Raw genomic sequence first — 26,718 nt, forward strand, 5'->3', positions numbered from 1 at the left:
TTACCAGTTTAAGTGCTGTCTGATCAAAATAACAAAAAAAAAAAAAAATCCCAAAACACAATAAACGCTGAAAGACCAGGTTAAAATACAAAGATTATAAAATATTAAAAGCAATAACCCAGCTCTGTAGGTCTGTACGTGTAACATCTATTGCACATCTGTTTGTCCGTCCTGGAAGAGGGATCATCAAAAACGTTAAGTATTGTATGTCGTCCAAAAATCATAAATAACACCATCGTAAAGTATATCTTTCAAAAATCATTGAAAACGAAATAGTATATTATATTTTCATGAAAATCATCAAAAACGTCATAGTATACTATGACATCCAGAAATCATCAAAATGGACATAGTATAGTATGTTGCCGAATCAACAAAAATCATCAAAACATCATCAAAAACAACATAAAATGTTGTCCAACAACGATAAAAAAACATTTGTATAGTATGTCGTCCAGTCATCAAAAGCAACAAGTTTATGTAATCCACAAATCATGAAAAATGACATAGTACAGTCCAAAAATCATCAAAAATGTCATAGTATAGTATGTTGTCCAAAAGTCAACGAAAACGCATAGTATAGCATGTCATCAAAATAGCATAAAAAAAAATAGTTAAATATTTAGTCCAAAAATCATAAAAAACGTCATAGTGAAGTATGTCGTCCAAAAATCTTCAAAAACGCCATAGTACAGTATGCAGTCCAACATTCATATAAAATGACACAGTATAGGATGTCACCCAAATAATCAGAAATGGCAATGTATTGTATGTTATTAAAAAATCATAAAAAAGTCATAGTATGTTATGTTGTCCAAAAATCATAAAAATGCCTTCGTATTGTATGTAGTTGAAAATAATCATAAAAAAACAACACTGTATAGTATGTTGTTAAAAAACATAGTATGACATACTATGACATATGACAAAATGACATAGTCTAGTATGTTGTCCAAAAAAAAAGCGACAGTGTCGTATGTCCTCCAAAAGGGTTAGAAATGACAGAATATTACGTTGTCCAAAAATCATTGAAAACAACATAGTCCAGTATGTTGCCCAAAATTGACATCATATATTAAGTCTCTGAAAAATCATCACAAACGTCATAGTGTAGTATGTCGTCCAAAAATCATAAAAAACGACAGTGTAGTATGTCGTCCAAAAATCATAAAAAACGACAGTGTAGTATGTCCTCCAAAAGGGCTAAAAATGACAGTATAGTATGTTGTCTAAAAATCATCAAAAACCACATACTATTGGATGTTGACAAAAAACTACATAGTATAGTAATAGTAATAGTATAAATCACATAGTAGAGTATGTTGTTTAAAAATTATTAAACATGATAGTGTATGGTATGTTATCATCAAAAACAACATAGTATATTATGTTGTAAAAAAATCATCCAAAAATCCCAAAAATCATCAAAAACCATATTGCATTTCGTCCAAGAATCATCAAAGATCATATACTATTGCAATTCATCCAAAAATCATCAAAAATCACATACTATTGGATGGTGCCAAAAAAAACTTAAAAAATGACATAGTAGAGTATGTTGTCCAAAAATCATTGAAAACCACATACTATTGTATGTTGTTCAAAAATCATAAATAATACATAGTATAGTATGTCATCAAAACATCATAAAAAAACAACATAGTATAGTATGTCGTCCAAAAATCCTAAAAATAACACTATAATGTGTTTTCCAAAAATCATTAAAAGCCACATACTACATGCCGTCCAGCAATCTTAAAAAACATCATAGTATAGCATCTTGTAGAAAAATCATTTAAAAAACCTCATAGTATCATATGCCATCCAAAAATCTTAAAAATCATAATCTTATTGCATTTCCTCAAAAAATCATGAAAACACAATCTGTATTATGTTGTAAAAACTCATAAAAATGTCAACGACGAGTTTGTTGTCCAAACATGATTATCATAAAAATCATTATAATAAAAAACATCATAGTATAGTTTGACCAACGATCATGAAAATCGTTTGTTTATATGTTATTCAAAAGTCATAAAAAACATCAGTGTTGTGTGTCATCCAAAAATCATAAAATCTGCCATAGTGTAGTATGTCATAAAAAAAAAGACAAATAACGTCATATCATGGAATGTAATGTTCTGTCTTATGTTGTCCAAATATTGTAAATAATGTCATAGTCCTGTGTGTTTTACAAAAAAAAAAAACATAAAAAAAACAATGAACACAAAGAACACATTTAAAAAAAACATCATGGTGTTGTGTGTTGTACAAAAACCATGAAAATTACTTCAGTATTGCATGATATTCTCCATGATAAAGAACTTAAATAAGAGCCTTTATCCATTGTAGAACAATTATAAAATCTGCGATAGTGTAGTGGGCCTATGTTAACCAAAAATTGTGAAAACTGTCATAGGACTGTATGAAAATTTCAAAATATAGTATGTCGTCCAAAAATAATAAATATAACAAAACCATAGTTTGTCACCTAAAAATCATAAAAGCGCCATAGTATATTCACTGACCAAAAATAATGAAAATTGTCATAGTATAGTATGTCATCCAATATGAATAAAAAACCATCATAGTATATGTTTTCAAAAATCATAAAATTTGCCATAGTACTGTATCTTCCAAAAAAAGTGATAAATGCTGTTGATGGTCCTGGACCAACACTTAAAGACGGCCCAGGATAACGATGCCTGGATAACTTATTTTTTCAGTCCACATCCATAAAGTTGTTTATGCTATCAATTGTGATAATTAGAAGGGTTAAAGCACACATTGCTGAGGAGCTGGTGTGGTCGCTAATGTCAGTTATTCAGAAAAATACCACCAGTCCTGTAACATCTGTTTTTCACATATATTTATTTACAATTAAATGCAACCCACAGAGGTCCAATACATTTAATAGTTCCCTAACTCCAAATCTGTTATAGGTTCCTTGGAATTAATATCACTGAGAACCTATCTTGGTCATCACACATCACCACCCAGGTTAAAAGAGCACAGAAAAGGCTCTACTTCCTACGGAAAACATAGTAAGGCTAAATTCCAGAGCAAGATCCTGGTTAACTTCTGCAGAGGAGCACGGCCGTGGACAGGAAGGCTCTACAGCAGGCGATTAAAACTGCCCAGAACATCACTGGTTTCCATCTACAGAGCATCAGTGACCTCAGTGAAGTGAGGTGTCTGCACAGAGCCCAGAGGATACTGAAAGACAGCAGCCACCCCAGATACACAAGTATCTGCTGCAGAACCACCAGACAACGGAGCAGCTTCTTTCCCCAGGCTGTGAGACTCCTCAGCTCCTCCTTAGACAACAAAAGATGTAGCAGGATTTACAACAAATCAACACATCCTCAGTGTGTTGATTATTTCTGAAGGGGTCTTACATTTTATACTTTTTATTTTTTGATTGAGAATTCACTTCATCCATGCCTGCAGCCCTGCACAAGATGAAACAAACACAGTATACCTCGAGCATCCAAAGACCACCTGTACATGACCACTATAACGCCTCTGTCTTCAGCGTTGCACAGTTTACATTTTCTTTGGAGCCTTTTACATGGCAATGGTTCTTGAATGAAACATTAAACTTTTGTTGCAGTTTTGCCTTTCGTTCACACGACAGCTGTGTTTAGGGAGCCTAAAGACGCAAACTTGTGAAGCCAGGTTCCAGAGTACAATTTTTTCGTGTGTTCGTTGCTGTGTGAAGTGTCAGAGCGCAGATCCTGTGAGAATGGTGACGTCAAGACTGCACTTTGCTTATGTGCACAGTGTTCTTCTATGGTGTCTCATTACAGAGTAACACAGTCAACTACTGGCCTGACATCACAATACAGTGTTTTTGTGGATCCATGTTCATGAGGATCGTTTTCACAAAGTTATCATATGAATTTTTTTTAAAAAAGCAAAGATTTTTCTGTATATAACAGGGCCGTTATCGTCTAATTTTGGCCTTATTCTACCATGTCTCCTACCTACCTTGTCAACCTAAAAAACACATAAACTTTTTGTTAAACCTCGGAAATCAACCCAAGTCTAACAGAAAAGGAAAAATAAACCAAAAATCAAAGTTGACCCTGGAGCACATCACTGATATTAACATGGCTGAAACCTAGTGATGGATGTCACATCTTGGCGTGGCCTTGCATGTGCCTCATCATGTCCTTCTTATAAGCAAACGTTCTGGAGCAGATGCCACAGCGGTGTGGTTTCTCTCCTGTGTGAGTCCTTATGTGACAGATCATGTTGCTCCTCTGTTTGAATCCTTTGCCACACACCTCACAGGTGTACGGCTTCTCCACCGTGTGGATCCTCATGTGGATCCTCAGGCACTCCCCTCGTGCAAACCTCCTGCCACACTCCTCGCAGTGGTGTGGTTTCTGACCCGTGTGAACCAGCAGGTGTCTTTTCAAGTGGGACCTTGTGGTGAAGGTTTTGCCACAGATGTAACACAGATTGTCCTCCCTGTGAGTCTCTGAGGGTTCAGTCCCACTTTCTGCAGACGCTGCATGGTTCGGAGGGCAGATAATGGCCGTGCTGTTAGCATGTGACTTGGCATGCCTCAGTAATGAACTCCTGTAGTGGAAGGATTCTCCACACAGCTTACAACACAGAGGTCTCTGGTTTGAGCTTTGCTTATTTTTCAGGTTGGGACTGTTTTGTCTTTTCCTCTTTGACTTCTTTGTCTTTGTGTTTGAGTTGGACTCTCCGCTCTCCGTCCATTCAGCATCACTGCCATCAGCGCCGTCCCCGCTATCTGAGGAGACAGGCTGCCAGCAGTCCGCCCCCCTGCAGCCCTCTGCCTCCTCCTCTGCTCTCATCCACTCCGTCGAGGTGCCAGGAGGAAGATCTCCCTCTCCGCTGGCCACAGTCTGAGTCTGACTGGAGGACGATGTCTCAGTGTTCTGTTCATGCTTCAAACAAACAACAGCATCCTCTAACAGGTCCTGTGTGGGCCAGTGCTCCTGACGCTCCTCAGTGAGTGGGGGCCGCGTGGAGCTGGAGGCCTCTGCTCCCGACCTGCTGCCCTCCCGAGAGTCTGGAGGAACCACGAGGAGAGAATATGTTCAAGACAAACAGTCATTATAATGCATATGACATGTCAAGTGTGCTACTGTAGGGATGAAACAATAATATTATTATAAAGTATATATCATGTCTGTACATGACATATTGTGATATAACCCCGTCCTTCAAAATACGAGTAAAAAAAATGAAAACGCCATAAAACTTTAATTAATAGCATTTAGGGGTGGACAGAGCATCCACCTGGCTGATTATTGGGACCGATATTTGGCATATTTATGATTATTTGTGTCTGCATTTTATTTTGATGATCGCCCGTTGGATGTGCCCGCAACACATCTAACAGGAGCCGCCCAAGAGGCATCCTGATCAGATGCCCGAACCACCTCAACTCGCCCCTTTCAACGCGAAGGAGCGGCGGCTCTACTCCGAGCTCCTCGCCTATCTCAAAATCTAATTTTTATTTATTTTTTTTTATAATTCTTATACTTTTGTATTCATTGATTTTCTCACTGAACTGTATAAAAAAGTTGCTGGGAACTTGCTGTATATGATTTGAAAGGTTTTGGTTTTGATTAAACATTTGCTACAGGCATTTAAACAAACTTTTGTGTTGGAGTTTTTTTATATTGCACAGAAATATTTTTTATAATCGACAGAAATATTTTCACTTTTATTGTAAATGAAAATTGGTTTCCGATTGGTACTGATTGGTTAATCAGTATCGAAACAAATAAACAAATCATAAACAAAACAATATCGGTCGACCCCTAACAGCCCGTGTTATTATTTGCTTCAGTCACTGAACTAAACAGGCTTATATTTGGGACAGGCGTCTATATGGTATGAGCTTGTAATTCCTTTCACACAAAATTGTTGCTGTGCAAAGACAGAAATACAATGATTATTTATTTAAACCTCTTTCTTGCATCACTCTTTTTTAATATGCCAGGATTATTGTGGTCTTTAGAGCTCATCATTTCAGTAAGATGACCTGAATGACTGAATCATAGAAAATCGCTATTATTATTATCATTACACTATCTCTAGCGTAAGATTCCCTAATCTAAGCGTGTATGTGGCATGTCCATTTCAACAAAAGTTCAAACATATATATATTTGTGCGATCTAAGCAGCTAAGTAGCGCCAGTTTAAAAATGACCTGCATGGTAACCACACCAAGCCTCTAATTGAGACAGACCTTTATTTGCCAATATGTGTCGCCACACTCTGCTAATAAAAGTGATGGGATATTTAACTGGCAGGCTAATGTTCGAAGTTTATGGTAGGAGGGATGGCATCCATCCCACTTTGGATGGAGCTGCTCTCCTCTCTAGGAATCTGGCTGAGTTATTAGAGGCCCAAAGCCATGACGATCCAGAGTTGGAACCAGGGGGTAGCGTTGCAGTCTTACACGCTTCCCTGAGCTTCCTCTAGCACAGTCACACACCCATAGTGTAATAAAAACATCCCCCAACCACTTTAATTGTTTAAATCTAAAATAAACAAAAGGGGTGTTGTACAAGAAAATCTAATAAAGATTAACACATCTGCTGTCAAAGAGCATCATAACAGGAGAATTAAATGCAGACTTTTGAACATTAGATCCCTATTATCTAAAGCTCTTTTACTCAATGATTTAATATCGGATAATCATATTGATTTATTTTGCCTCATGGAGACCTGGCTATGTCCTGATGAGTATGTTAGCCTGAATGAATCCACTCCTCCTGGTCATATAAATACTCACATTATATCATGCTATTTTTGATTCAAACTTAGCGATTCATCCTAAGGCTAAGCTAAATTATAGTTCATTTGAAAGCCTTTTTCTTAGTCTTTCTCACCTATCCTGGAAAACTCTACAGCCCATTCTATTTGTTATAGTTTACCGTGCCCCCGGCCCATACCCATTTTTTATCCGAATTCTCAGAGTTTATATCAAGTTTAGTGCTTAAATCAGACAAAGTTATTATTGTAGGGGATTTTGATATTCACATGAATATTAATAATGATAGCCTTAGTGTTGCATTCTCCACACTTTTGGACTCAATTGGCTTCAGAGTATACATAAACTCACCCACTGCTTCAAACACACCCTAGATCTTGTCCTTGCGTACGGCAACAAAACTGATGATTGCTCTCTCAGACCATTCTTTATTAACTTTCAAACTTTTTGCACCTGATTTCATGCCTCTCAGCAAAGAGTTAGTATACTAGATGTATGTCCAATGGTGCAGTAGCTAAATTTAAGGAAGTGATTCCTTCTGCATTGAACTCGTTACCATGTCTCAGTGTGACTGAGAACGCTTTTACTTATTAAACCCCATAATTAGTCTATAATACGATGTGTAATCAAGATTGTTACTTTCAGCTCCCTAGTCCCATTTTGGGACCTATTACTCCCATTTAAACTAACCCAATTTTTGACTCCGGCCATGACAGCATAAATTCATGAATTCTGTTATGTAAGGCTGCCATCCTGTACTCCTGGCTTCAAAATTTTAGTTTTTACCTTTTTTTGTTATTTTTCACCATTTTGTCATTTTTGGAATATAGATCAATTATAGGCATTTTTCTTTTTTTTGTTTCAACATATTGTGGAGCACTGCAAGCCCACCGAAAAAATATATGGAACTAAAATGATGTGGGTGTGTTGATAGGTATGTCAGAGTATGGTGTGTACATGTGTATTAAAAAAATGTGTGTGTGTGTGTGTGTGTGTGTGTGTGTGTGTGTGTGTGTGTGTGTATCTGTGTGGAACCAAAATACAGGCACTGAAATCCCTATGGAGAAAAATGTCTGAACATAAAACCATGAAAACTGTCTTTTTTTGAACCCATGGCCATTTTAGCATAAAATCATGCATTGCATTTTTTAAGACTTTCAAAATGAAGTACTGGCTTCAAAATTTTATCTTTTAGTATTTTCCGGCCAATTGAATCATTTTCTCCATATTTGCCCTGAAGCACAAATACATGCTAATTCCCTGCTCTCAACTATAGGCTATTCTACTACTGGTCATATTTCCCACCGTGCGGTCTCTCTCTGTGTGCACAGACACATGTTTTTCTCATTAAAAACAGTAGCAATATGTTAAGAAAATGGCTGAAAATGAATGGATATTTGGTATATTTGATCAGGTCTTAAGTTGTTGAAAGATACCAAGAGTGAATTATTTGAAAATGCTTAAATGCTGTGCATTGGTGCACAAATGGACAGTGTTTAGCATTTTAGGGAAATTATTTTTTTGTGGGAAATTTTTTTTTGTTTGTTTTTCTCATTGAAAAACCAGTGCCATTATGTAAATAAACTAGCATTTAAAGGGTTAAAATTCTAAAAAGAATTAATATTTGGTATTTTTAATAGTCTGAAGTTGTTCGAAAGATTGAACAAAAATACCCTGGAAAAACATATTACTGTGTAGTATTTTTAAATGAGTTCTCATTTGGGAACCTAGGGGTCTGAGAGAGAGTTTTTCTAATTATCTGATCCTGCAGAAAAAATAAAAATGCATAGAAATCAATGTTGTTGCAAATCCTTAATATATTTCAGTATGCAATAATTCCCTCCAAAATAATCTCCTTAGCATGTATTATATGGGAAATAATTTAGTTTTAGGATAAGCAAGCAAGAAGCAAGAAAAGCAAGAAAAGGAACCATATTTCTCCTGTTTTAGCTTCTCTGCACTGGCTCCCTGTGAAATCCAGGATTTAATTTAAAATCCTCCTCCTTACTTACAAAGCTCTAAATGGTCAGGCTCCATCCTATCTGTCGCAGCTCGTAGCCCCTACCAACCCTCAAGATCCCTGTGCTCTGAAAATGCAGGGTTACTTGTGGTTCCCAAAGTCTCCAAAAGTCGGATGAGAGCCAGAGCCTTCAGTTACTGCACTCCTCTTTTATGGAATCATCTTCTAGTTTTGGTCAGGGAGGCAGGCACCCTCTCCATTTTTAAAGGTAGACTTAAGACCTTCCTCTTTGATGAAGCTTATAATTGGGGCTGGCTCAGGTTGCCTGGACGAACCTGAGCCAGCTGCTCGCCTTTCCATTATGGCTCCATAACATGCCTACGTGGCCTTGGATTGGAAAATAATGAAGGTTAGTGTGGTGGCTGCAATAGAAATAAAGCTACTAATGTTTTAAAAATCCATCGCCATGGTTACTGGGATGTTATGGCTAAAGAAGTTGTGGAACATCACTCAGTTGAAACACAGTCATCACGCAATTGTGTTTTATCAACATTTCAAGAATACTGCTTAAGTTTTGCGCAAATCTGTAATGGAAACCCCACTAGTGAAACACAGAGCAGCATCATGCTGTGGGGATGCTAAGGGCAATCTTATTGCTAGTCTTTCTTCTGTATTTATTCTTACTGTAGATTTGCACACATTTTTATAGATAATATTTTTGACTTATATATTTTTGACCATACTAATTAATACATTGCACTGTAGCAGCATATGCATAGTTTTATAGTTTTTATTTACAGACTTTAAACACTCTTTACATATTATCCTTATTATATTTAAAACTGGTCACAGATTAGAGCTGACTGTATTTTACATTTATGTTTTCGCACTTACATACTGAGCATATTTGTATACATACTTTTTTAAAGATCTAAATATTTACATACCGTGCCCATGTTTGCTCTTACAGTATTTCTATTTCATATTTTTATATAGTGGTGTCGGTGCTGATTTTTACTTGCTATAATCCTCTCTGCTGGCAACAGAGCGACTGTAACGATCCGCCAGTTGAAGCCTTGCAGCTGTAGCTGCAGGAACAGGTGGGCCTAGCAAGTATTGACTCAGGTGGGGTGAATATTTATGGGTCACTACATGCCAACTCACCTAGGGCCTCCCAGTTCATGTCACAGATTTTATCATGTTGAAACTTTGATTAAATTTATGAGGCTCTGTACAGTCTTATAGTTGTACTCCAAATACTTTTTTTAAATAGTCACGTTGCGCGGGACACTGGCCAAGGAGGGGGAGTTGCTGCTATTTTTGATTCAAGCTTAGCAATTCACACTAAGGCCAAGCTAAACTATAATTCATTTGAAAGCCTTTTTCTTAGTCTTTCTCACCCATCCTGGAAAACTCTACAGCCGATTCTGTTTGTTATAGTGTACCGCGCCCTTCTCTGAGCTTATATCAAGTTTAGTGCTCAAATCAGACAAAATTATTATCATAGGGGATTTTAACATTCACATGGATGTTAATAGTGACAGCCTTAGCTCTGCTTTCTCCACACTTTTGGATTCAATAGGCTTCAGTCAGTGTGTACATAAACCCACCCACCGCTACAATCACACCCTCGATTTAGTCCTTGCATACGGCATTGATATTGCAGATTTATTAGTCTTTCCTGAGATTCCTGCTCTGTCAGACCATTATTTGATAACTTTTAATTTTTTATTACTTGACTACAAGCCTCTCAGTAAGAACTACTCTTTTGATGTCTATCTGATTCAGCAGTGGCTAAATTTAAGAAACTAATTCCCTCTGCTTTGACGTCATTACCATGTCTTACAACTCCTGAGCACACTACTACTAACTTAAGTCATTCCCAAATTGACTGTCTCATCGATAATGCTACTGGCTCACTGCGATCAGCTCTCGACACTGTTGCACCCTTCAAGAAGAAAATAATGAAACAAAGAAAATTAGCCCATGGTTTAACCTCCAGATTCGCAAATTGAAACAAACATCGTGAAAATTTGAAAGACATTGGCGTTCGACCAAACTGGAAGAGTCCCGTTTAGTCTGGCTGGACAGTCTTAAAGTCTATAAGAAGGCCCTCCGCCATGCCAGGGCAAACTATTATTCATCACTAATTGAGGAAAACAAAAACAATTCCAGGTTTCTTTTCAACACTGTAGCCAGGTTGACTCAGAGTCACAGCTCTATAGAGCCCTGTATTCCTTCGGCCCTAAGCAGTGACGACTTTATGAATTTCTTTAATAATAAAATCATAACTATTCGAGATAAAATCCATCACCTCTTGCCCTCAACTGACCTGACCCCGAACTCAGATAGCCTGATTATGGCAGCAAGGCCCGAAATTTATCTAGACCATTTCTCCCCCATTGACCTTCATCAACTCTATACTTTGGTTTCTGCATCTAAGCCATCAACATGCCTGCTAGACCCCATCCCAACTAAGCTCCTTAAGGAAGTTTTACCTTTATTAGACAACTTTTTATTAGATATAATCAACGCGTCTTTGTTAACAGGTTATGTACCCCAGTCTTTTAAAGTAGCTGTCATTAAACCTCTTCTAAGAAGCCCACTCTCGATCCTGAGATTTTAGCTAACTATAGACCGATATCTAATCTCCCCTTTATTTCTAAAATCCTTGAGAGAGTGGTTGCTCATCAGCTCTGTGACTTTCTCCAAAACAACAGTTTATTCGAGGACTTTCAGTCAGGCTTCAGAGTTCATCATAGCACAGAGACGGCACTAGTAAAAATTAATAACGACTTATTTATCGCTTCTGACACAGGTCTGGTCTCTGTTTTAATCCTATTAGATCTCAGTGCTGCATTTGACACCATTGACCATCAAATCTTACTGCACAGACTTGACACCTCAATTGGCCTTAAAGGAACGTCACTAGCCTGGTTTAAGTCATACTTATCAGATCGTTCCCAATTTGTTCACATCAATGATCAACCCTCCGCACATACAAAGGTCTGCTTTGGAGTGCCACAAGGTTCGGTGCTTGGACCAATCCTTTTCACTTTATATATGCTTCCTCTAGGCAACATAATTAGAAAACATTCCTTAAATTTCCATTGTTATGCTCATGATACGCAATTATATCTATCTATGAAACCAGATGAACCTGATCAGCTATCTAGACTTCAAACATGTCTTAAGGATGTAAAAGCCTGGATGAGCCGTAATTTCCTGATGTTGAATTCAGACAAAACTGAAGTTATTGTTCTTGGCCCAAAACACCTCAGAAGCTCCTTTTCCAACAATTTAATTTCTCTAGATGGCATTACCTTGGCCTCTAGCACAACTGTAAGGAACCTCAGAGTTTTATTTGACCAGGATTTATCCTTTGCCTCCCATATAAAACAAACTTCAAGGAGCTTTCTTTCACTTGCGTAACATCGCAAAAATTAGACATATCCTGTCCCAAACAGATGCTGAAAAATTAGTACATGCATTTGTCACTTCTAGGCTGGATTACTGTAATTCCCTATTATTTGGTTGCCCCAACAAATCTCTTAGGTCTCTCCAACTGGTGCAGAACGCTGCTGCTCGTGTTTTAACGGGAAGCAAGAAAAGGGATCATATTTCTCCTGTTTTAGCTTCTCTGCACTGGCTCCCTGTGAAATCCAGGATTGAATTTAAAATCCTCCTCCTTACTTACAAAGCTCTAAATGGTCAGGCTCTATCCTATCTGTCACAGCTCATAGTTCCTTACCAACCCTCAAATCACTGCGCTCTGAAAATGCAGGGTTACTTGTGGTTCCCAAAATTTCCAAAAGTAGGTTAGGAACCAGAGCCTTCAGCTACCATGCTCCTCTCCTATGGAACCATCTTCCATTTTCGGTCAGGGAGGCAGACACCGTTTCAACTTTTAAGGGTAGACTTAAGACCTTCCTCTTTGATAAAGCTTATAATTAGGGCTGGCTCAGGCTGCCTGGACCAGCCCATAGTTAGGCTGACATAGGTTTAACCTGCCGGGGGACTTCCCTGATACGCTGAGCTCCTTTCCTTCTCTCAATGCCGCCATCAGAAATCATGCATGTCTGTAAACTGCATTGCCATTTGCAAGCTTAGCTTAGCTCTGTGATAGCCATGTGGTACTCTCACTACCTGGGGCTCACGATTACAGAGCCTGGGTCTGTTGAACTGCACTACGCTAATCCTGTTGCCTCTCGGGAGCGTTCCTGCTCCCTTGTTTCCTAGTTTCCCTGGATCCTGGCCGTAACCTTGACTGTGCCTGACCGTGGTGATAGCTGTGCTGATGCTGCAACCCTGCCTTTGGTTGTGGCTGTACTGATACTGTGCCCCCCGCTCGCCCTGATCGTGGTCTGGTCCTGGTTGCGCCGATGCTGTGATCTTGCCTTTGGACAACCCCCTTTCACATATGCATGAGACTGTTATCATCTCTATCAACATCATCATAGAGAGCAATTACTAATTTCACACCTACCATTATTGTAATATGACATGCATCTGTTTCTATTATTGCTGTGCCCCCCCCCCCCCCCCCCCCCCCCCCCCACCCTCTCTCCCCCTCTCTCTTTCTCTTTCCTTTTTTGCCATGATTGTATTTCATTTACTATTTACGACATCTATTGCTCGTCTGTCCGTCCTGGAAGAGGGATCCCTCATTATCCTCTACCGCTCTTCCTGAGGTTTCTTCCTCTTTTTTTTCCCCGTTACAGGGGTTCTTTTTGGGGAGTTTTTCCTTGGGTGATGTGAGGGTTTAAGGGCAGGGGGATGTCGTACACTGTAAAGCCCTCTGAGGCAAACCATGTTTTGTGATAATGGGCTCTATAAATAAAACTGAAAACTGACTTTTTAAGTTATATATTTTTAAAGTTTTTTGCACTTCAGAGGTAAATTTCAGCATTTTTGTGAATTGAGTTGAAATTTATTCTGTGTTGTCCAAGGGATCCTAACGAAACTTTTAATTTTAATTTTAATAGCTGAATTTTAATGCTGAATGGTTACAGTAATCACTTTTTTTTTTTTTAACCAAAGAGGGAATCTGTCATTTTCAAAAAAAAAAATAATCATATCTCTGCTAGTTTTCACTTTCTTGCAACAAAATGTATATGATGTGTGGTATAAATGCAGTTCTGTCACATTTTAGAAGTTATTTCATCCTGCATAAAAATGGAGTGCCACAGATCTAGCTAATCATAGCCCATTTTTTATGATACTTTAACAGATTTTCACAGGAAGGATTATTCCAATTTCCTTGAAAAATGTTCATGGGAAAGTAGGACTAATCATTGAATATATACATAAAAATCAAAGATGTAATATTACTCCTTCATCTTTAATGATTTTTTTTTTTTTTTTTTTTTTTTTTTTTTTTTTTTGCATATTCTGCATAGCATTCACTGGTGTAGAATATCACATTGAGTAGTTTTATTTGATGTGTAGAGCTGCGTTTAGCACACAGTCATAGATGTGCGCTCCTACCTGCGCTGAACTCCGCCTCCCTCCGCTGCTCTCTCTCAGCTCGCGTTAGCAGCTCGCTCTCTTTGTCCCGCTGCGACACGGAAACGTCCCTCTGGAGCTCTGACAGTGTTCTCTCCACCGCGCCGAAGATCTCCTCTGCTGCCGCCTTCAGACGCTCGTTCACAAACACCCTGAGCTGCTGTAACTGCGACATTTTACAGAGCGACACCTCTAACTTCTACGTCTTCTTCTTCTTCTGCTGCTCCTTCTGCTTCTGTTTCTCTTCTTCTTCTTCTTTGGTGATTTAATATCGGCTGACAAACCAGTTTTTTCATTACCGCCTCCTCCTGGACTGGAGTGCAATTCCATACAGTGTATATGTATAATAATATAATGTATATATATATTTTTTTCATCTGTTAGAAACAGTGACCACTTTGAAATCACTTCTTAAAACCCATTTTTACTTGTTTTTGTGTGACGTCATCTGTTTTAATTAATCTAGCTTTGTTTGTCTTTTTTATTCTGTCTTGATCATGTGTAATTGTATTATTATTACTATTATTTCTGTGTTTTATTGTTTTTATTATTTGAATTGCATTTACTCTTATTGGTAGGCTATGTGTTCTTGTTATTTCTGTTAATTAATTCTAATAATATTATTTGGCCTTAGTGCAGCATTATTGTTTGGCTCTTATGGTTATGTTCCCTCTGCAAGAAACCCTTCTCGTTTCTACTTTGCAAGCATTGTAAACTCTAGGACAAAAGTGACCACCTCTTCCCATGGACTCCTGCTCCATATTCTACAAACACCTACATGTGTTTGAATATTGTAAAGGTGTCTTCCTGTTTCACTTTTGTGGTCATTTCAATATTTTTTTGTAAACAAAAAACATTTTGATTGATTGTGACAGTGCACCTAGTGGAAATAGCATGTTGTTTCTTCATCTATCAAATATGCTAAAAATAAAGTGAAATCATCAAGTAAAAATAAACAAAACAGTAAAAATGACAAATTGTAGGTAACAACCCAGAATGACATGAATGAATGTTTTTATGCTTTTGATGGCTGTGGGATCAAAAATGCAGCTTGAATGGGTTTCAGTGCGTCTTTGCACTTAACACTATGAATGTAACAACTATGATAACACGGTGTATTTTAGACATGTTGTAGGAGCTGAGCAGAAAATTCCAAGATTAGGATAATAAATATGTTTGCATATTTTTTTGTTCTAGAAATGTTTTGCTGTGTTTTGTTTTTTGCTTTTTTTTGTTTTTAGGTTATTTATCTCTTTGCATTTGGTCTCAGTGTGCAGTATGTATACAAGCATGGACGAACAAGCGTAAAGCTGCCTAAATGCTCCTCCTCAGTCTCCTAGGCTCGCGGCTCCGTCCCTGCAGGAGCCGCAGCAGAGCTGCAGCGCGCCCTGCTGGGCGGCAGCTGCATCATTCATCACGCAGACATATTTAGATGAAAATAAGGGGTGCTTTTGGAGCATTTCGACCCCCACTCGTTATGATCACAGCGCCGTGAACAGCCCACTCGCTTTTTCATTGGTGCCTTGTGTAAGCGGGGATGGGCACAATCCTGCAGGAGCGCGTGCCACAACAATGCGTGGAGAGGGCTTCCATCATCAGGGACAGGGAGTGGAAGAAGAAGGCGGCGTGGAGCAACAACAGGCCGAATGTGGCAAGGTATAGCTTCAGACACGGCGGTGTTATGCAGTCAGAAACGGTGACGACAGAGATGCTCCCGTATCTGTGTCACGCGCTCTCTGCTGTATTCTACCGTCGTCGGTGCGACGCGGAGATGATGGTTGAAAACTCCATACACTGTGCAAATGTCCTCAATATGTTTAATTAGGCTCGAAACTCCACATTACACCGTCATGTCGGCACTGCAATGCACTGAATATGATTCTTGCTTATTTCATCAGCGTGTTGTGTTATTTGGTTCATTGGCTGTATTTAATATGTCATCTGTTTCCTTTTATTCCAGTAGTAAAATGGGCAGACGGCAGTCACAAAGGAAGTCAGTGCAGCCGCAGTACGCGCTCCCAAGTCAGGAAAATAATAATGACAAGGTGAGTGTGAAGTACAGCTGAAAAAATACGAGTCAGTTTATCAGTTAGATCATCACAGAATATGAACTGGAAATTGTTTTGATAATTTATTATTTTTTTTCGAGCGGAAATTCCCAAACATTTGCTGATTAAAGCTGCTCTAATGTGAGCTTTACTGTGTTTGTCAGGGCCCTGCACAGAGCTGCAGAGGGCCAGGTGCACCAAGTTTAAGGGGGGCACATGAGACAATATTTTAATAACACCAACATCATTTACAACATAACCTGATGGATTAGAGTAACCCATATCCAAGCAGAATGTAACATGGAGCATAACAACAAACTGTGCCATGCTATTGTCATTGTCCCAATAGCAGAACATTATAAATGCTATATCATTTGATTTTTTTTTTTTTTAAATCAAATTCTTTTTGTAATTAAACTCATTGTTACAGTAATGTTTAGGGGAAAACCTTGTTTGTAATATAACATAACAGCAATTTTTTTCTTCTGTGTAAGTCAACTATCGGCATAACTTATCTCTAATATGTGTCGACCTGGGGCTACAAACTATATGGTTTCAACAATGATGTTGTGATACGCAGTAGTGTATATTTGCATTTGTGTGTGTAGAAAAGTTCCGGAAGTGAGCTGACAAGTCGCAGACACAGTGCAGGACATGCTTTTCTGAAAAGATCATTTTATTATGTATCCTTGAAAAGTCATGGAAATGATTTGAAATTTTTGTCCATGAAAATGTGGGGTAACCCTGAATGTACAATATAATGTTTTACCTGGAATATCAAATGCGAGAAATTATTGCTAAAATACAGATCTGTCTTTGTGCTTTTTGGCATCATTGTTATATTTTCACCTGAAAAGGGACACAAACAGGCCTTCATAAAAATTAAAATGTACCCTGACAAAAGAGCTCTTTGGACATAAAGGGACAAAGCAGCAGGTGTTTGAGCATCCCCAGGCTCCCCTTCTGCATATGTCTGCTGTTTAAATTATTCTAAATTAAATATTTCTGAGTTTTGAACATTTGCTCTGACAAAGCATGTCATTTGAAGATGTCAGTGGAAGTCAGTGGAAAAAGTTGCACTATTACTGTAATGATGTGTTTAAAAAGAACAAACATGGATTTTAGGGTTAAACGTGTCTCTGTGTAATTCCAGAGGTTGCAGCAAAGAAGAAAGCAGAAACCCAACATCTCCTCGACCAAACGTGTTACTTCTCTACACAGTGAGACTGCTGCTGTTAGTTCAAATATCATGCCATTCTGTGCTGCCTGGATCGTAAGATAATGTAATGTAATTTTCCCTCTAGAGCTCAGGGAACCTCAGAGACAAAGTCCCAGCCAGCATCCCCTGCAGAGGACAGGATGGAGCCAAGGGTGCAGCGGGCCGCTCACCATCACAGCCACAGGGAACAAAAGCACACAGATGGCAGAGGGAGCCGACACACACCAGCCTTTCCTTGCCACCGCCTGTCTGATTCAAGTCCTGATCTGCAGCACAGACCGTCACCAAAACCTAAGGTAGGACGTCTGAGTGGCCATGGAGAGGACAACAGTGACACTGACTTGTCTGAATCTGAGAGACCTCCTGTGTCGCCCCTTGCTAGGGCTCCTCCACAGCTTGAGCTGAGGCCAGAGATCATCGAGGCTGATCACTGCTCCTCTCGCAGCCACCGGCCCAGAGGACACAGCCGTGGTGGCTTTGACTTCCCAGACTTCCTCCCTCCTCCTTTTAACTCTGGAGCCTCAGTCAGCTGGCTGTCTTCTACAACATGGAAGGCCGGGGGGCCCCTCGACCCAGGCCTGTGGGCCCTTTGGAAAGGTACCTGGACAGGCTGCTGCAGCTGGAGTGGCGCCAGATTCAGACAGTCCAGGAGGAGGGTGGGAAGTCGCTGCTGTCAGACGTTATATCCAGCTGCCACATGTCTCCCGCTGCCACCTCGTCACGCCTCAGCTCTCCGAAGTGCATCCTCCAGTGTCAGCGTGCCTTCCCCCTTACCTTCCTCTCCTCTCTGGCCAGCCACTCTGCCCTGCTCTCCGGCTGTGCCTGCACTCTCTGCCGCATCCGCTATTCCACCTGTAACACATCGTGCTGCCGCTCCAGCCTCAACCTCACCCGTCAGTCCAGACTGAGTCCCATGCTGGAGCGCAAGGGCCCCACATCTCTCCCCAAAAGGAGCTACAGTGAGAGCCGGGTGCACTCCTCGGACAGAGCTCTGCAGCCCGAGCTCAGAGGTTCAGCAGCCCTGTGAGGACCAACAGCCACCTGAGGAGGATGCAAGCCTCAGGAAACATCCGCAACCCCGTTCAAGGTGCTAACGGCAAACCTCATCCCACTGCCAGAGACTGTAGTGTGCGGGGGCTAGGAGGGACCATTTGGGATTATGGGGGGGATGTGTTGGACTACAGGACAGGAGGCTTTAAGAGGAGGAGTGGCTCAGAGCAGAGGAGAGGCAGAGTAGAAAGACAAGGTACATCAGAGAAAAGACGCAGTGGTTCAGAATGTAGAAGAGGAGGAGCTGAGCAGAGGAGGAGAGCTGAACGGGAAATCAAACCTGATGCTGTCACTGCAATAATGGACAATTTACCTGCATCCAAACATTCTCCAATGGACCGACCTAAACAGGTGGACTTTGTTACGTAATGGCAGCTTCAGTAGCATAAATGCAACCTGAACGCCACAGCTATGTCATCATGATATCTCATGATATCCTTCTGTGTCTGTGCTTTACATTTCAGGATAGTCCTTCCATGATGTCAACAAATGCACATGAAGGGAAAACCCATTCTCACTCTGAACTTGTCAAATATGTCTGCTCTGTTAGTGCTTTCAGCGTACAAGAGTGACACCAAAAGCCATCTTCTGCGTCCAACGGTCTCGGACAGAACGGTAGCATTGTTATTTTATTCAATAACAATGTCCACATGGAAAGTGCACAGAAACGCTGAAGGAAAGCATCAGGTAATAACACTGCCAGTAACTTATATGAGGAGGGCAGGTGGGCGGTGAGGTGGATGAGTCCCACAAACAACTGACTTTCTTGCAGGAGTCCAGAGTTAGCTTTCCTTGTGGATGTGAGTTTTTTTCTACACATTACCATGTGCATCTTTTGCCTGAACCTAACTATCCATGACTTTGTTGCCGAATCTTAACTGTCATAATGGTCTGCATTGGTTGCCATATGCTGTTGTGTAGATAAGGACCGTGCTGCATCATCCCACCATGTGCATGTGTTGACATCATGGTAACAGCATCCTGCAGCGTAACCAGATGATGCATAAGTAAGGATACCTTAAATGTCATACACAAATGCAGAAGGTCACTGACTGAGTGGCACCATGTGACACTGGGTAGGATTACGCTGCATGTGGTTATGTTGTCAACAAACCCTGCTGGCACAGATGGTTAGGATTAGGGGAAGGACGCACATCATAAGGTAATGGAAAAAAAACAAAAAACACATCAGACGGGAAGCAAACACCGACCTCCAGCATGAATGTCCAGTAACTGTGGGACTCATCCAGCCATCCCTCATGCGCCTTATATTACGTTGTTACTGGCAGCGTTTCAACCTGCCGCTGTCCTGCCGTGTTCTAAAGTGACGCTGCCTGTCCATGTTCCATGCACACGTGAAAGGTCCCTTTAGGTGTTTGGTTTGTACGCAGAAAGCACTGTTGAAGTGGTGGTATTTAACAAGTCTGGAATGAGAACGGGTTAATCACATTTAATATTTGATTATGAATGTTTATTTAGTTTTTCCTTGTTTGGCTGGCAGAAAGTGTAGCAAGATTGTAAATGTATTGTTTTCACTAGTGGATGTTAGGCTTCAGCAGATTGTTTCAGTTCATCATTACATTATGTTCAATCCATCGCTATGATATCAGTATAAACTGGTGCATCAGTGGATGTTTACATGCACTATTGATCACACATAAAGCCTCAGAGTATGAGGATATTTATGTAAACGGGTTCTTTGTTTCTGATTTAAATCAACCCAGTAAGCCTCAGCACAATAAACATGATGTACATATATATGTATTTGTATGCTGGAGTTTTCAGCACAGCACCAGTTTTACATGTAAATCTCTTTTGGTGTATCAACAGAATAATTGCATCATGAAAGTGGTTTAAGTTTACAAAACAATAATAATAAAGTGTAATTTTTCAAAATCAATGGAAAAAGTTGTGGAGTCCAATGTAACACAAATTTTTGGTGTTAAAGATTGAGCTCATTTTAACTGCTTTTTTATACTGTTGGCTAGTTTAATATACAGCAAAGCATTAAATTCTTTAAGATCATAAATGTTTTCGTAATGTGCTGTGAGAAACAGGTGTCTGATCTCTACAAAATAAACTTACCATGGTGTCAGAAAAACAGCCTGTCTTGAGTAAATGAACTCAGTTACGTTCCACCATTTGCACAACAAACAAAATACAATGAGGGATTAAGTCAATCGAAAAGGTAGGCTGAAGCTCAGGCTTATTATGCCAACCCTTTTTACATAACAAATTCAGCTCAGCAACTCTCAAACTACATGGTTTGGGTCACACTGTAACACTTCAAATGAACAAACTTTGTAAATTTTACAGAAACAAAATCAAAAGTTACAAGTTAGTAATAACAATAATCAAGTCAAGTCAAGTTAATTTTATTTATAGAGCCCATTATCACAAAACATGGTTTGCCTCAGAGGGCTTTACAGTGTACGACATCCCTCTGCCCTAATCCATGCAAATACAACCAGGAGTTTCAATATTTTCATTACTGTTTTTCATAACTCATTTTATATTTTTTTTATTATCTTATTTTTAAACATCTTTTTAAAGGAGCAAAGTGAACAACACATTTAATTATTTAATGTCACATTTGTTTCACACAATCTAATTTGTCCTTGTCCCCTGACAGAAACTCTCTAATGTTAAACAGCCTCTGAATACTGTGGCAAAGTATGTTATTGACACCATCCCAACTAAGCTACTTAAGGAAGTTTTGCTCTTATTATACAATTCTTTATTAGATAAAATCAATGTGTCTTTATTAACAGGCTATGTACCACAGTCCTTTAAAGTAGCTGTCATTAAACCTCAACTCGAGCCCACTCTCGATCCTGAGAGATTTTAGCTAACTATAGACCGATATCTAATCTCCCCTTTATTTCTAAAATCCTTGAGAGAGTGGTTGCTCATCAACTCTGTGACTTCTCCAAGATAATGGTTTATTCAAAGACTTTCAGTTAGGCTTCAGAGTTCCTCATAGTACAGAGACAGCACTTGCCAAAATTAATAACAACTTATTTATCGCTTCTGACACAGGTCTGATCTCTGTTTTAATCCTATTAGATCTCAGGGCTGCATTTGACACCATTGACCATCAAATCTTACTGCACAGACTGGTACACTTAATTGGCCTTAAAGGAATGGCACTAGCCTGGTTTAAGTCCTACTTATCAGATCGTTCCCAATTTGTTCACATCAACAATCAACCCTCCACACATACTAAGGTCTGCTTTGGAGTGCCACAGGGTTCTGTGCTTGGACCAATCCTTTTTACTTTATATATGCTCCCTCTAGGCAACATAATTAGAAAACACTATAAATTTCCATTGTTATGCTGATGATACGCAATTATATCTATCTATGAAACCAGATGAAACTGATCAGCTATCTAGACTTCAAACATGTCTTAAGGATGTAAAAGCCTGGATGAGCCGTAATTTCCTGATGATGAATTCAGACAAAACTGAAGTTACTGTTCTTGGCCCCAAACACCTCAGAAGCTCCTTTTCCAACAATGTAATTTCTCTAGATGGCGTTACCTTGGCCTCTAGCACAACTGTAAGGAACCTCAGAGTTTTATTTGATCGAGATTTATCTTTTGCCTCCCATATAAAACAAACTTCAAGGAGAGCTTTCTTTAACTTGCGTATCATCGCAAAAATTAGACATATCCTGTCCCAAACAGATGAAAAATTAGTACATGCATTTGTCACCTCCAGGCTGGATTACTGTAACTCCCTATTATTTGGTTGCCCCAACAAATCTCTTAGGTCTCTCCAACTGGTGCAGAACGCTGCTGCTCGTGTTCTAACAGGAACCAAGAAAAGGGACCATATTTCTCCTTTTTTAGCTTCTTTGCACTGGCTCCCTGTGAAATCCAGGATTGAATTTAAAATCCTCCTTCTTACTTACAAAGCTCTAAATGGTCAGGCTCCATCCTATCTGTCGCAGTTCATAGTTGCTTACCAACCCTCAAGATCACTGTGCTCTGAAAATGCAGGGTTACTTGTGGTTCCCAAAGTTTCCAAACGTAGGATAGGAACCAGAGCCTTCAGCTACCATGCTCCTCTCCTATGGAAACCATCTTCCATTTTCGGTCAGGGAGGCAGACACCGTTTTAACTTTTAAGGGTAGACTTAAGACCTTCCTCTTTGATAAAGCTTATAATTAAGGCTGGCTCAGGTTGCCTGGACCAGCCCATAGTTAGGCTGACATAGGTTTAACCTGCCGGGGGACTTCCTATGATACACTGAGCTCCTTTTACTTCTCTCAATGCCGCCATCGGAAAATCATGCATGTCTGTTAACTGCATTTCCATTTGCAAGCTTAGCTTAGCCTCAGTAGTTCAGCTTAGCCTTATATCTGTGATAGCCATGTGGTACTGTCACTACATGGGGCTCGAAATTATGGAGCCTGGGTCTGTTGAACTGCAATACGCTAATCCTGTTGCCTCTCAGGAGCATTCCTGCTCCCTTGTTTCCTAGTTTTCCCGGATCCTGGCCGTAACCTTGGCTGTGCCTGACCGTGGTGATAGCTGTGCTGATGCTGTGACCCTGCCTTTGGTTGTGCTCGTGCTGTGGCTGTACTGATACTGTACCTCCCGCTCGCCCTGATCGTGGTCTGGTCCTGGTTGCGCCGATCCTGTGATCTTGCCTTTGGACACCTCCCTATCAACATGTGCACGAGACTCTTATCATCACCCTCAACATCATCATAGAGTGCAATTAATAATTTCACACCTATCGTTATTGTAATATGACATGCATCTGTTTCTATTATTGCTGTGCCTCTCTCCCCCTCTCCTGCCCTCTCCTCCCCTCTCTTTTCTCTTTCTTCATTTGTTATTTACGACATCTATTGCACGTCTGTCCGTCCTGGAAGAGGGATCCCTCATCATCCTCTACCGCTATTTCTGAGGTTTCTTCCTTATTTTTTTTTTTTTTTTTCCGTTACAGGGGTTCTTTTTGGGAGTTTTTCCTTGGGTGATGTGAGGGTCTAAGGGCAGAGGGATGTCGTACACTGTAAAGCCCTCTGAGGCAAACCATGTTTTGTGATAATGGGCTCTATAAATAAAACTGACTTGACTTGACTTGACTTGACTCATTAGTGTTACAAGGTCTCAGGTGTGAATGGGGAGCAGGTGTGTTAAATTTGGTGTTATCGCTCTCACACGCTCTCATACTGGTCACTGGAAGTTCAACATGGCACCTCATGGCAAAGAACTCTCTGAAGATCTGAAAAAAAGAATTGTTGCTCTACATAAAGATGGCCTAGGCTATAAGAAGATTGCCAACACAATGAAACTGAGCTGCAGCACGGTGGCCAAGACCATACAGTGGTGTAACAGGACAGGTTCCACTCAGAACAGGCCTCGACGTATGAGTGCTGCCAGCATTGCTGCAGAGGTTGAAGGGGTGGGGGATCAGCCTGTCAGTGCTCAGACCATACGCCGCCCACTGCATCAAATTGGTCTGCATGGCTGTCGTCCCAGAAGGAAGCCTCTTCTAAAGATGATGCACAAGAAAGCCCACAAACAGTTTGCTGAAAACAAGCAGACTAAGGACATGGATTACTGGAACCATGTCCTGTGGTCTGATGAGACCAAGATAAACTTATTTGGTTTAGATGGTGTCGGCAACCAGGTGCAAGGCCGGATTATCCATATGGGCAACTGGGCGATTGCCCAGGGGCCTGCGACCTCTAAAGGGCCCAGGGCAGTGAGGGCATAAGGAAAATATCCGGTTATCTCTTGCTTATAAGTTAAACTGTCCGCTGCCCGGAGCCGTTGCACTGCACAGAAATCCTGCACCTGGCCTGTGACTGTCTGTACCGTGAGCTGAGAACCTCTCCTCATTGGTCATCCCATGACTGTGACCGTGGACTGAGGCCCTGGCCTCATTGGTCAGCTCGTATAAGGCGGATCAAAGGTGACGCAAATCAACGTGCACTGAGTGGGATGTGTGACGTCAAGCGCCTCTATGCGACATACGCGACTCAAAAAAATGCAAACATGGAGAAGCAGCTAAGTGGGAGCGCTAAACGTAAATTAAAAAAGGAGAAGGCAATCAGAAACGCAGAAAATTTGAAGTACATACCGAAAATAGGTAATTTCACTCCAGTTACCGATACCAACTATTCTGCTAAGGCAGTGTCTGTTAACGAGCCGGACAGCTCAGCTAGCCAGGACATTTCTTCACTGCCGCCGCCGGCGCCAGCTCATGTTCACAGCACAGACAGAGAAGAGCTCCTGGCAGCATCTTCAGCCGACGTCCCGAATTCTGCTGTGAGTGCGACCGTTGAGGGAAGCGGTGATGGGTCTCCGGTCACACCTCCATCTGAGCCGCTCGCCGAGTCAACGAGCTGCACCTCAACGTCTCAACTCCCTGGCGATCTGCACTGTGGGGGCCTGTTACAGAGCAGCTCCGGGAAGAGGCGATCTTCCGAGGGCCTGCAGCTTTCCAGAACTGGGCTGCCAAGTATCCTGCGTCGGTAAGGGAGTCCGGTCTTGGGAGTAGGACACGCTCCCTTACTAACGATTTGCTTCATTGCCGTCTCCCAAACAACGAAATTGTGCCGAGGGAATGGCTTCTTTATTCACCATCAACTGGATCAGTTTATTGCTATGCGTGCAAACTCCTGTCATCCCAAAAGCATGCATTTATCAGCAGATTCTGTGATTGGAAACACCCAGAGAGGATTAGTGATCACGAAAAAAGCGCAGAACACAGACAAAGTATGCTTTCTTTATGGCACAGGTCTAAATACGCATGCAGAGTGGACGCTTCTCTTGCCCGACAGTGTGAGGCAGAACAGCAGTACTGGAAAGAAGTCCTTCGACATGTGGTTGCTGTTATTAAATTTTTGGGAGCGAGAGGACTACCATTTCGAGGCGACAACGACGAACTGCTCGGCTCCGCGCACAATGGGAACTATTTGGGACTGCTTGAACTGATAGCGGAGTTTGACCCCTTTTTAAAGGAGCACATTGAGAAGCATGGCAATAAGGGTAGAGGTAAGCCATCTTACTTGTCCTCAACTGTGTGTGAAGAATTTATTTCATTAATGGGTGACAAAACTAAGAAAGTGATAGCAGAGGAAATCAGACAGGATAAATATTTCTCTGTGATCGTTGATTCAACACCAGATTTAGCACACGTAGATCAGCTCACGTTTGTTTTTCGTTTTGTCGGTGCAGATGGCAGAGTAGTGGAAAGATTCATTGGGTTTGAGCCCATCCACAGCCACACAGGTGTAAGCCTTGCTGAAGCTGGGATTGAAATGGTGCGAGGCTTGGGGTTAGATTTGTCAAACTGTCGTGGCCAAAGTTACGATAATGCTAGCAATATGTCTGGCAAATACAGCGGGCTCCAGACGCACTTGAAAAAACAAAACCCATTAATTCATTATACACCATGTGCTGCCCATTCGCTGAACCTCGTAGGTGTTAACTGCATTGATAATTGCTGTGATGAGGTTAACTCTTTCTTTGACCTGTTGCAGTCTATGTATACATTCGGCAGCTCATCAACACTTCGCTGGCATACAGTTTTCCATAACAGCGAACATCACATTAAATACACTCTAAAATCCCTCTGCACCACTAGATGGAGTTGCAGAGCAGACTCTACAAAAGCTCTCAATGAAAATTATGCGGCAATTAGAGATACATTAGCCAAAATAGCTGCAGACTGTGATGAGAAGACACAAACAAAACTCGAAGCTGCTGCATCGGTTGCAAAGCTTGATAAACTTGAGACAGTAATAATGACTATGTTGTGAGACCGTATACTGCATAGATTTAAGGCAACAAGTGACCAACTCCAAAAAAGCGATATGGATTTAGCTACTGCTCTTGGCCTTTTGCGGTCACTGCACTCATATGTTGGCACTCTACGAGAACAGTTTGCAGAGCTCGAAGAATCCGCACGCGCTGTTAGTGCCACACAAAACTACCAGTTTGACACTCAACGTGTGAGAAAAAGAAAGACATTTGCAGATGAGTCTGGTGATGACAGAGAAGTAGCTTTAACTGATAGTAGTCAGAGATTTAAGGTTGAAACATATTATGTCATCATTGACAGACTTTGTTCGTGCCTATCCAAGCGCATTGAAGCCTACACACATGTGTGTGACCTCTTTGGAGTTTTATTTGAGAAGGACTGCAGTG

At 40.6% G+C, this 26,718-nt stretch overlaps 1 protein-coding gene and 1 long non-coding RNA gene across 2 annotated transcripts; one reads left to right on the forward strand and one right to left on the reverse strand.

The window, feature by feature from the left end:
• Nucleotides 1–3,294: 3,294 nt before the first annotated feature.
• LOC121952771 (zinc finger protein 3 homolog) lies at nucleotides 3,295–14,436 on the reverse strand. The gene is made up of 2 exons (XM_042499600.1): nucleotides 14,214–14,436; nucleotides 3,295–5,050 (listed from the first exon to the last, which is right to left on the reverse strand). The coding sequence occupies exons 1-2, from the start codon at nucleotides 14,404–14,406 to the stop codon at nucleotides 4,137–4,139; spliced, it is 1,107 nt and encodes a 368-aa protein (XP_042355534.1). The 5' UTR covers nucleotides 14,407–14,436; the 3' UTR covers nucleotides 3,295–4,136.
• A 1,363-nt stretch (nucleotides 14,437–15,799) lies between these two features.
• LOC121949372 lies at nucleotides 15,800–17,496 on the forward strand. The gene is made up of 3 exons (XR_006106234.1): nucleotides 15,800–15,887; nucleotides 16,192–16,276; nucleotides 17,433–17,496. It is a non-coding gene; the product is annotated as an uncharacterized LOC121949372 (long non-coding RNA).
• The last annotated feature ends 9,222 nt before the right edge of the window (nucleotides 17,497–26,718 follow it).

Source organism: Plectropomus leopardus, chromosome 2 (genome assembly GCF_008729295.1).
Source record: "Plectropomus leopardus isolate mb chromosome 2, YSFRI_Pleo_2.0, whole genome shotgun sequence".
Classification (NCBI taxonomy): domain Eukaryota; kingdom Metazoa; phylum Chordata; class Actinopteri; order Perciformes; family Serranidae; genus Plectropomus; species Plectropomus leopardus.

Bases quoted from the DNA above. Each gene is read 5' to 3' on its own strand.
- LOC121952771 (XM_042499600.1), bottom strand. From the start codon at position 14,406: ATGTCGCAGTTACAGCAGCTCAGGGTGTTTGTGAACGAGCGTCTGAAG. The intron at 5,051-14,213 runs GTAGGAGCGCAC...TGGTTCCTCCAG, and splicing joins GGAGGCGGAGTTCAGCGCAG to ACTCTCGGGAGGGCAGCAGG.